The following is a 12,529-nucleotide window of genomic DNA, read 5'->3' on the forward strand; positions in this document are numbered from 1 at the left end:
GATTTGTCACGTTTTCCGGCTTTTGGAATGAAAACTACTTTCACAAGTCTCCATATCGAAGGAATGTGCTCTAGTATCAGACTTGCCTTAAAGATCTCGATTAGAGACGGAATTAGTTTTGATTCTCCATTTTGAATCAGGGCTGGAAAAATCCCATCTGCACCTGCAGATTTGTAAGGTAGAAAGCATCTCACCGCGTTTACTACTCTGACCCTCGTGAAGACTAACCCAGCAACTATGTTAGCGACATCCTTTGCACTTTCGGGTCCTATGAGACGCCTTCGAGAGCATATTGTGTCGCCATTATAGCCAGGATTTGTATCCGAGTGGACAGATGTAGATCCCGGAAAGTGAGTCTTCATCAGTAAGTCTAGTACTTCTGAGGGGGTTTTTGTGAACGAACCGTCATCCTTTTTAAGCGATCCAAGCCCGTTCGAGTGGTCTTTTGCCAAAGTCTTGTTGAGTCTAGCAACGATTGGGGTATTTTCAATGCTTTCGCAGTTATATACCCAGGATTTTCGTTTAGATCGTCTCAGTTCTCTACTGTACTCAGTTAGGGCTCTCTTATATTGAGACCAGTCCGAGGTAATTTTTGCTCTGTTGAACAGTTTACGCGCCGTTTTGCGAAGCCGTTCGAGCCTTTTATTCCACCAAGGAACGTTTCTTGTCGAAGAAACTTTTCTCAGTGGGCAATTACTGTTGTAGGCAGAGACTATCGTTTCATTTAGTTCTTTTGTAGCTGATTCAAGCTGCTGAATCGACCTTATTTTCGAGTTTAGAGTTTTAGACTCGAGTTCAAGTGCATACCGGAAAACCTATATTCTAACGGAAATATCCTTTTCTGATTGGTTGAAATTGGCGACACATGCGACGGGTCCCTAACAGAGACATCAAAACCAAGCTGCCTGGGGGAAATCGACATTGCAAATACATGAAAGTAGGAGGAATTTTTGTTCCTACCAAAATGTATTTCACACAGATACATGAAAGTAGGGGGGAACTTTTATTCCTACTGAAATGTATTCCCTAACAGAAACATCAAAACCAAGCTGCCTGAGGGAAATCGACATTGCAAATACATGAAAGTAGGGGGAACTTTTGTTCCTACCGAAATGTATTCCCTAACAGAAACATTAAAATTAAGGTGCCCGGAAGAAATCGGCATTGCAAATATATGAAAGTCGGGGGCATTTTTTATATTTCAAGTTAGATGAGTGATACGATTAATTCTAGCAAATAAAATATAAATTTGGAACTTTAATGTTGGTTGCTTCGTGAAATTTCATATCAATGACCGATCGTGTATTGTGAAAAATTTAGCACAAGTGTAAGTGTAAAATTGTATATGGTAACAGTTGTGTTAAAGATGACTTGATATATGAAACGATTTATTTCAATTTTCATAAATATAAACCAAGGTGTGTTCCCGCTCGAGAACGGGTCTAAGGAAAGTTTATACGGCGATAAAAATTGGAAAAGTGAAGAAAGATTAGAAAAAGTGATTGCTCTACATATAGTATTAGGTGTTGTAGGTTAAGTCCATTTAAAATTCGCATAAGGTTGAATAAACACTCAGAAAGTAAAAATTCGTCTAGAATCACTGGATTATCAAAGAGTTCAACGATGTAATTCATATCCAGTTTAACAATGTATAACATATTCAGAATCAACAGATAGCCTAACGGGATCCTACGTCAACCATGCGGTCGTGTCTCGGACACAACCCTCCTGTGACTTTTTTGGTGAATTTATTCACCTGAAGAAGAACTGCGGTCAACTTCAGTGATTTCTCACCAGTGATAAATTCACCAGCGTTTACATATTCTCATCCGTTCACATAGCTATAGATCTCCCTAATGTAAACCCGCCATAAAGTTGAGACGGCAAATATTCAACTGGGATCGTCAGTGCAATTGAATGGTTCATTTTGTGACGAAGTTTTTCTCCTTTTACCTTATCGATAATCTGCGAAATATCGTTTAATGATTCTCGAAGCTGCTCAACGGACCGAATTGCATACGGTGACTCGTTGACATGCGTGAGAAGATCGCAGTTCTAAAGGAGAATTGATGAATGCTACCATCCTTTCGAGCAATAGTAACACCATGTGAGAATGAATGATGATGATGGTCCCGCCTCCTTCCCCTACAGAGGTTTGAGCAAGACGAGTTATCTAAAAGATAATTTTTTTTTTTCAACATTGAAATCAGTTTAGCAAACATGAAAAACGAACTGATTTTATTTACAGATATAAGTTCAAAAAATTGCAATGTCCAAAAAAGCCAATACTCAGTCATGTCCGCCACAGAGCCGATACGGTCCCGACGAGGCCCTTGCAGCCAAGTGGTCCACCAGAGCACAAGTCCAACCGCCAGCCTTGTTTTAGATTGACTTTGAATACCCTCATTCAGAGAAATCGAGAAAATTTCCTTTACGAAAAATTCCTAGACCGGCACTTAAAAAAAACTTTCAATTTAATATCCTTTATATCTGTGTCTCGCGCGCGACGCTCAAACTTTTGTAGACTACTTTTATTTTTTTTTTTAAACTAATACAACTATAAGAACGACAAAATAAAAATAAAAATAGTCCATCATCACCAAGATCATGACAGACATAATAGAGATCAATACAAATTTAAAAAAGATGATTTAAAAAATATTAAATAATCTACATAATATAATCCGTTCAAAAACTTCGTCAGATGCATTGAAAATATTGAAAACAAACTGCAAAAAATTGTCCACATTAAATTATCCGTTCGTATAAAACTTCGTCAGTAAAGATCTTCGTCATAAAAATAAACAAAAACTCGTTCAGCTGTTAAGAGAACACAGCTTTTACATGTGAAATACAGTGCCTCTTAAATTCTGTAAGTGTTGTTGCGCATTTAATATGTCTTGGCATCGAGTTGAACACATTTATTCCTTTGAAGTACAACGAATTTTGTGAAGCACATGACAAGAAATTAGGTGTTCTTATTTCATTCGCGTTTCTAGTGTTATAACTATGAAAGTCAATTCCTCTTCCAACTCGATCACACAAATATCGAGGCAGCAAACCTTTAACTACTTTGAAAATGAACACCATAGTTAAATAAACAATCCTTTGCTTCACGGAAAACCATTGCAGAGCGTCCAACATTAATGATGAGGAAGTGAATCTGTTACATTTTAGTATCAACCGCATTATTTTGTTTTGCAAGCGCTGTAATCTCGATATTTGTGTGTCATTGGCTAAAAATAAAATGGAAGAGCAAAAGTCTAAATGAGGAGAGATGATTGATTTGTATAGCTGTATTTTGCTGCAAATAGTTAAATCGTTTTTCAATCGACATAAGATTCCATACTTCTTGGCAATTTTCTTGATGACATTGTCAATGTGAGTGTTGAACTTGAGTTTGTCATCAATAATCACGCCAAGATATTTAATGTCCCGAACTCGATCAATAGTCTCATTATCAATAACGATGGAGACGTTTTCATTTAAACGATTTCGCGAGATTACCATATATTTAGTTTTACTTATGTTCAATTTCAATTGCTTATACTTCAACCATCTACTTAAAGAATGTAAATCTCCATTCAAATGTAAAACGACCTGATCTAAATCATTAGCTGCAATGAATAACACAGTATCATCTGCAAAAAGATTGATATCACAAAATCGTAAAACTCTTCCCATGTCATTGATATACATAATAAATAAAAGGGGCCCTAATACACTTCCCTGAGGTACTCCAAGATTATTCCCTAGGGGATTCGAAATTGTATCATTAAAAATAGTCCGTTGAGTTCTGTCATTTAAATAGCTTTCGAACCATTTATATGCAGTACTCGTAAATCCAAAGCGCTTAATCGTGTTCAACAACAAGGGCCTAGAAATTGTTTCGAAAGCGCGTTTTAGATCCAAAAAAACAGCAATGATATTCTCTTTGCACTCTAGTTTCTCTTTCCATTTTGCTAATACCAAGTTCAATGCGGTTTCACAGGAATGACCTTCCCGATATCCCGATTGTTCTGGTATTAGCAAAGCATTGCAATTTAAATATTCCAGCAGCTGGCCTTTAACGACTACTTCTAATATTTTCTCTAGCGTGTGCAACATATTGATGGGACGAAACTCTTCGGCTTTAATCGTTCCAGCAACCTTTTGAATTGGAATTATTAAAGATTCCTTCCACACCTTAGGCACATGCCCAGTTAGCAAAGATTTATTAATAAGGTCCAGCAAGATGTGATCGATGACATGAAAGCAATCTTGAATAACTCTAGCATTGACATTATCCACTCCAGCCGTTTTTCCTAAAGAAAAGCAAATAGTTCTAAGTTCATTTAATGTAATTGGGTGAAAACTTTCAAATCTACAACTACTGTTAACCGGCTGTTTTATTTCATCAGGTTCATCAACCAATTCAATGGACTGATTGATCAATGAAACACTATTGACAAAATAATCGTTAAACTTAGATGCTATAGCCTGTTCAGACTGTTCAAGTGTGCCATTAAAAGTTATGGAACGCGGTTTGCTATTACTAGGTTTTAATAAAGATTTCAAAATTTTCCATAACTCCTTGCTGTTGCTTTGATGCAGATCAATCTTCCTCTGAATATATTCACAACGAGTTTTCTTAATCGACTGTGAATATATATTGCGCGCGTTTGTGTACATATTCCAATGATTTCCATCATTTGTTCTACAAAATTTCTTGTACCATCTGTCTCTCTCACGTTTAAGGCGTAAAAGATCCAAATTGTACCAGCTGTTCGAGTTTTTCATAGGAACAAATTTTTGCGTAACAAGCCGATTTGTACACTCTTTCAAGGTATTAGTTAGAACAGCTGATGATTCATCTAAATTACCGACCTCGAATGGAAAATCCAGGCTTCTCACTACGAGATTCGAAACAGCATGCTTCGAATATTTCCTCCAGCACTTTAATTTCACAACATCTTCATTTACCACGAGATTATCTACAATATTGATAATTAAAGTCTCATGATCGGTTATTTTCAAATTGGTATCCGTGACTGTGTAAATAGTATCAAAATTGGAATAAACATGATCAATTAAAGGTTTACTGTGCCTGGAAATGCGCGTAAATTCATGTACTGTTTGTTTCAAATTGAAGAAATCGGATACACGCTTCAAATGGTTCGAATTGTAGTCATCACGCCAATTAATATTGAAATCACCAGCTAATATATTAAATTTGCTAGAGTCAAGGAACATTTCAAGCCAGTTTTCTAAAATTTCAACAAAACGCAAGTCGCTTGAGCTGGGACTATGATACAAAACACCAAAATTACCCATCTTCATGCCATGTTCAACTGTAATGCCCAAGAACCAGTTACCATCAAACACTTCGTTGAGACGAAGATTGAATTGAACTGATTCTCTGACATAAATAGCAACACCGCCAGTGTGCCTAGAATGTGATAAACACGCAGCAACATTATATCCCGGAATACTATACTGATCAAATGATTCTATTTCAACAATGTGTGTTTCAGACAAAAGGACTAGAAATGGACGCTTTTCCTCAACAATCTGACGTAACGCTACGTAGTTTGTTGACAGTCCCGCAATATTCAAATACAAAATATAATATTGGTTCACAATTCTTCTGGAACCTGGTTGCTATTTATTGAAATGCAAGCTGCTTTTTTTCAAATCAAGAAGTCTCTGATATACTAAACATTCAGAGCTAAATGCGGCATGATTGACGTCCAAATCAATTTCCGTTCTGTATTCATTTTCAAACAATTAACACATTTCAACACAGTTGACGTGCATTCAGATGTCTTGTGTTTCTGACTACACCTTGAGCACGTTTCAAAATTTTGTTTGCAATCCGTGCTCTTGTGTCCAAATTCTCCACATTTGAAGCATCTTAATACATTAATCGCAGGAACTACGGAGCACCGATCGAACCCCACATTTACTTTTTTCGCGTTCAATAAACAGTTATATGTGTCAACATCTACTTCAATTACAGCAGTAAACTTATTGTAGGTGAAGCGTGGATTTTCGTACACATTTAAAACCTTTACATCTTTTATTTCGATGCCTTCATTCTGACTTCGGAGGTAATCAATGAAAACATCGGAGGAATGCTGATCGCTCATGCCCACGATTTTTAATCTGGGCACCGATATGGGAACAACAGCACTATACTTCTCACCCAAATTGCTTTCGATGTCATCTTTCACATTATCTATATTAGCTCCAGTTGCACACTCAACAATGATGGAGCCATTTCTTCCATTTCTGAAATTACTAATTTTGTGTGTTCTTGGATCTAATTTTGTCTTCAAATGCTTCCGAGTATCCTCGCAAGCTTGTTTGGACTCTTTAGGCTTGATTACAATAACCGGATGAGTCTTACGATTACTTTGCATGATACTAGTACTATTACTATAACCCATTATCTTATTGTTGTTAGAAGTGTTCGCACTTTTAACAACATCCGCAAAACTAATTTTATTTTGATGTACATTATCATCATCATTATTTTGAAATTTTCGTTTCTTACGTTTCGGAATATTTTGGTGCGATTCAGAATGAACTGTACCAGGTTCAATGAGCAAGTCATTCTTTGCAGCTAAATTATTTTGCGCGTTAATTGTTAAAATAGAACTAGTCAACAAGTTGATTTAATATTATGGTAACAAAGCAATTCAATAATGAAATGCTCTGTAATTAATGCAAGAAGAATTTTATTGCAAAGTAAATCAATCGAGATCAAATATGCTCTTCCTAATCGTGATGAAACCGTTACATTTGTCTTATTTTTTCATTTATTTGCTGTTACTTCACTAAAATTGTTTCCTATTTACTTCACATGATTCCGCGCGAACTTTTCAACGAATTTATCGATATCCTTTCGATAAACCAAGCCTGATTCTCGCGCCATACGGAGGCATTGCGTGGTCGAATAAATTTGACTACTTTGAGTCCACACCCACAGCTGGCGGCTGGCAAAGCATTTGTCAAAGTCCAGTTTTTTCTTCACCCCTTGATTCTTCGCGAGCGAATGACGCATGAACAGCAAACCACGTGGTATGTAGAACCGTGTCGACTCGCGCGAATCGACGCTTTCCACCTCACAGCCGAGTACTTTAGTGCCACTGCCGGAGAGTTCGTTAATCGAAATGTCGTCGAAGAAACCATCCAGATCGGTCATTGGGTACATTTGTTTGTAGCGAATCGGAATTGGACACACATCGGCAGCAGCGCTACGATGGGCCAAGGGTCGATTCAAAGCTTCCGCAAACTTGGCACAAAGGGCGTTTCGCTTCTTCAGAGAATAACTGCCGATGTTCTGACCTCCCAGTACGATTGCATCGATGATGTGGAGCGCCAACATTATTTTATGTTTTTTGTCCTGAAAATTAGAATGGAAAATTGTTAGAGACGATTTGTACTTCCTTTTCGAAGCAATCTTACCATCACCGAAATTTCCTCCACTATTTCGCCGTAAAGAACCGTTTTGGGCAAGAGTACCAAACAGTACTCGGTGACCTGTCGCCACTCTTTTCCCACACGATCAAAGTAAAACACATTTCCATTGCCCTTGCTCAAGAACACGGTTCTAATCATTTTGTCCTGATCCGCGGTAACATCGACCGATAGGAAGCTCCAATCGTTTGGATCGCCAAATGTTTTCACCAAAGACTTCCTGTCACATAGAAGCGCTTCCTTTTTAGTGAAAGTATTCACAGTTGTGGCATCCAAAACATGCTGCGCGTATTCTGTTGCCGATTTTTTCACGTCATCCGGACTGATTGGAGACAGTTGCGAGGAATGGTCCAGCTTCCACAACCGCCAAAGCGTCGACTGCATCAGCTCGCGGTCAGCCACCGCCGCATGTTTGTAAGGCTTCCCGATGCGCTCGATTAGGGACTTTAGAGCTTCGATTTGACGACAAACGAGATCATTGTTGGAGTTTCGGATAAAATTGTAGAAATCTACGTCTTGCTTCATGGTATCCATTGAAACTATTTCAAGTATATCGTATTGCAGGTGCTTATTTTCCCAAAGGACTTCGTTAACCAAAAATAAATATTCACCGAAGACGGGTTCCTGGTTCAAACGATCTTCACAGATAAGATATCGCTCTGAGTTGGCGGGACGTGAAGAGACTGGTTTAACTATTGATATCTTGCCATAAGATTTCGAAAGGATATATACTAATCCTGCACTAAATGGAGTGTATAAATCAAAAACCTTCACAATAGCATTTCCTTTCGGTCGAACAACGCTAACGGCCAATAGACTTAAACACAAATACAACTGCTTTGATATTACCTCTTGGTTGTTATTTTTAATGAAGAATCCTCCGTCACACACGAGCAGGTGCACTCCGAGATTTTCCGTTTGCGCTAGAACATAATCAATAAAGCCACGAATGTTGCCCGGATCGAAAATATTCCCGTCATCGTTGGGACCGTAGTAAGGATCCAACAACTCCGGACAACCAGCTCGAAACAGTTCCGGCCTAAACTCGTAGTCACCCTTTGTGCTAAACCCAAAGCCCCTGGCGAATCGTGTTGCGTTTCGCCACAATACATACTCACTACATCCCCCGGGACCTCCGAAGACATCCGCGAAGTACATCAAATCACGCTCATCCTCCAGCTGGCAGAGTTTCCAGTCAAAAATGGCATCCAAATTAGCGATTTTGACGGCAGCTCTGCTAACGAACTGATTCGTCCTGAACTCGAACGGATTGCTGCACCTGCGGGCATTTGCCACCGCGCGCTGGTCCACATCGGTCAGTGATGATTTCAGCTGGAGAACTTCTGCCAGTCGCGCCGCGTCGCAAAAGTGGATCTCATCATCAATGGTATCCTTGCGAAGGCCAATCTGAAGCCACTCTTCCACGTCCACCAGCACTTCAGGGGCATTGCGGTTAAATCCCAGTTGGCGGAGGTTTGCTTCCTGCGATGCAATGCGAGCTTGAATTATGTCCGGAGAGTCCATCATCGTCGATTGTAAATAATGCTTGTAAAAACCGCTTCCACCTTTCGAGATGCAACTTTTTAGTTAAATTTCACTACAAAATAAAATTACAAAAGTGTCAATTCAGCTCTGAACGTTGAATTGAGCTTGAAATTGTAAGGCGCGTAGAAGTATATCCTAAGGTGGGCCAACTTGCTAAAACCACTCTTCAGCCATATTGGAAGTCTACTGTGTTTTGTTTGTAAACAAAACACAATACGCTATTGCCGAAGGTCGCTCGTGATCAGTCTGTCTCTTTCACGCTACAAGCAAATAATTCCCCTTCTACTTTCTTCCGTGCTGTTTTCATATACCGCTCCCCTAACCAACATAGTGACGAAACGGCCTCACCTAGTACCATAGACCCGTCTTGGACAAACGATTGGAAAAATTAAGCACTGAGAAAAATTGTCAGAAACAATAAAAAATAAAATATAAATACAGTGATTCGCCTCTAATTGGACATATTGAGGTACAGTAATTTACATTTAATGCGACATTTTGCAAATTGGGCAGACCTGTAATGTGCGATTCACATACAAGATCCACGTCACGTTCACGTTCCGTCCCGTCACGTTGCGTCAATTATTCTTCCAAGTAGTTCTTATGAAAACATTCACATACACCGGCAACGGTAACTTCGACTTGCCGTTGCAGGTGTATGTGAATGCTTCAATAGTAATAGCATGGAAGAATAATTAACGCAACGTGACGTGACGGAACGTGAACGTGACGTGGATGTTGTATGTGAATCGCGCTTAATGCGTTCAAAGTGCGCTACACATATAGCGTCACCGTCACCGTCAACTATTCTCTTGGACTTATTTTGCCGACGTCAAAATTGCCGGTGATGGTGTATGTGAATCCTACCATACGATTTCCATGGGAGAATATTTGACATTTCATTCCTTTACGTTGACTTCACGGTGACGAGACGGTGTATGTGTAGCGTACTTAATTGGACATTTTTGACATCGAGTTCAGGGCCCAAACTATGGCCCACATTTAAAGTCGCCACCAGACATCGATACTGTGCTACTCTCATCCCCAATGTCTAATTACAGGTCAAAATTGCCTCCAATGCGACACTGAGTGGCGCCTCGACATGGCGCATTAAATGTAAATTACTGTACCACTCGATATAGTATTATACCAGGGACAGGCATACAGCTGTACTTGCGTTGTACGTGTACAGCGTTGGTACCATCGTACCATGCAGACATACTTTGGTTGTACATTGTACCGTATGTCAAACTGACAATCAGATATTTTTCCAATTTCCACCACATATTTCAATGAAAAAGGTTTTTATTTAGTGTCTAAACTATCAAACACAACAAAAAGTTTCCAATCTGAGTTATTAACTTAAAAGAAAGTCAATGAAAAGAACGTTTATCAAGTGATTTGATTCTGCTTGTTCATGCTACCCACCACTAACCGTCTATGGCGTTGCGCACAGTACAACTGTAGCCATGTACAGCGGTGAAACAGGTCGGTACAGGTACAGCGATTGTACCGAGTTGCTTGCATGGTTCTAGCGCTGTACATGGTGACAGACATACAATTTTCGAAGTACAACGCAAGTACAGCTGTATGTCTGTCATAAGTATTACAGGCGAATGTGACCTGTAAAGTGCGATTCACATACAACATCCACGTCACGTTCACGTCCCGTCACGTCACGTTACGTCAGTTATTCTACCAGGCAATTATTATGAAAACACTCACATACACCGGCAACGTAATGACCCGTCAGCATACGTTCAACGAAAACGACAGGTAGGATTTGTAGAAAAGAATAATTGACGGAGAGGGACGTTTCCTTGGGTTTTTGTCTGGGATTTGTGTCTCGGCTTTTGTTTTGTTTTTGGTTGTACAGTAATTTACATCTAATTCGACATTTAACTAATTAGATAGACCTGTGATGCAACACGTTGAATTGGACATTTTTACCTCTAATTGGACGTTTTTGTAAACATCGAACTGGGGGCCCAAATTATGACCCCACATTGAAAGTCGCCACCAATGTTCAATTACGCGAATGTTCAATTACTGGTCAAAATCGCCTCCAATACGACACTGAGTGGTGCCTCGGCATGTCGCATTATGAGTAACATACTGTGCTTTCTATGCCAACATATCTCTCAGTTCCAAATTAAGGAGTGAAAATCATTCGCGACTAGCTGAGAGAAATGGTCTATATATTATTATTGTTGAATAATGGTAGGGACTACGGGGCTTAAGCATTTAAATTATTGAATTCAATGACTTTCATTGAATTTTTCAAAATTTAGAACTGATTCTAGGCATGCTGATTCGAAAGAGGACATTGCAATTTAAAATTGTTGTAGGTGGCGACACCATGAATAACATTGAATAAATCATTCGTTTAACATATGACGTGACGGTGCTGGTGCAAGCATTGACTGCATGTGTGAATTGGCAGAGACGTTGACGGAACGTAGACGTTCTTCTCCGTAACTTCTTCTTCTTCTTCAATGGCACTAACGTTCCTAGAGGAACTTCGCCGTCTCAACGTAGTATTACTTGCGTCATTTTTTATTAGTACTTAGTTGAGATTTCTATGCCAAATAACACGCCTTGAATGCATTCTGAGTGGCAACCTCTAGAATACGCGTGATCACAGTGCAAGTCGGAGGAAATTTCTTTGACGAAAAATTCCCCCGACCAGAACGGGAATCGAACCCGAACACCCGGCATGTTAGTTATGACGCTAACCACTCGGCCACGGGAGCACTTCTCTTCTCCGTAACGTTCTATGTGAATCGTACATAATTGGGAGGGATACCATCTGTCCTGATTCAGCAGGACATGTCCTGTTTTGAGAACCCTTTGGGGCGTCCTGATTTATTTCTCATATTTTAGCAATTGTCCTGATTTTCATAAGAAATTCAATGTTGTTGACGAATCAATTTTTTTTTCATATACATTAGAACCCCGATTATCCGCGAGATAGTCGGGCTAGGCCATCGCGTATAACGAAAATCGCGGATAATGCAATACAATACTAACATGAGAACTATGTTTCATCAAACATAAATTAATGATCTATCAATCTGTAAGGTCGTGTACATCAGTGATCAGATGATGTGAAAGCCATGACCAAAACAAAAAAGCAAGACTCTACCACTCACTGACAAATTTCGGGATGGTTTATAGATTTACTAGGGATCTCACTTTCGCAGAAAATCCGCACCGCGGATCAACCGCTCGCGAATAATCGAGGTTCTACTGTATTTTGTTTTTAAGTAAAGGTGGAAACAGAATGCCGCGTTGTGCGTTGCTTCTCATCAGCTGTCGTTGCTTGCGTTTTGTACTAAAACATTTGCCCGACGCAGTCTGTTGATTTGCAGTCACAATCTAGCATTCGCGTCACCGCTTTTAATGTAAACAAAAACAAAATAAAATTCGTATGAAAATCTTGTTCTTATAGTGTCCACGGATCAGTTGAATGTTTTTAAAAACAACACATTACCATATCCGCGCTGGCGGCATTGAACTTCGT

The 12,529-nt window shown here is 39.3% G+C and overlaps 1 protein-coding gene across 1 annotated transcript; it reads right to left on the reverse strand.

Moving 5' to 3' along the window:
• Window positions 1-6,811: 6,811 nt before the first annotated feature.
• LOC129762296 (cap-specific mRNA (nucleoside-2'-O-)-methyltransferase 1-like) lies at window positions 6,812-9,114 on the reverse strand. The gene is made up of 2 exons (XM_055760440.1): window positions 7,450-9,114; window positions 6,812-7,387 (listed from the first exon to the last, which is right to left on the reverse strand). Exons 1-2 carry the CDS (start codon window positions 8,986-8,988, stop codon window positions 6,836-6,838), a joined length of 2,091 nt encoding a protein of 696 aa, XP_055616415.1. The 5' UTR covers window positions 8,989-9,114; the 3' UTR covers window positions 6,812-6,835.
• Between the last annotated feature and the right edge of the window lie 3,415 nt (window positions 9,115-12,529).

Source organism: Toxorhynchites rutilus, chromosome 1 (assembly GCF_029784135.1).
Source record: "Toxorhynchites rutilus septentrionalis strain SRP chromosome 1, ASM2978413v1, whole genome shotgun sequence".
NCBI lineage: Eukaryota > Metazoa > Arthropoda > Insecta > Diptera > Culicidae > Toxorhynchites > Toxorhynchites rutilus.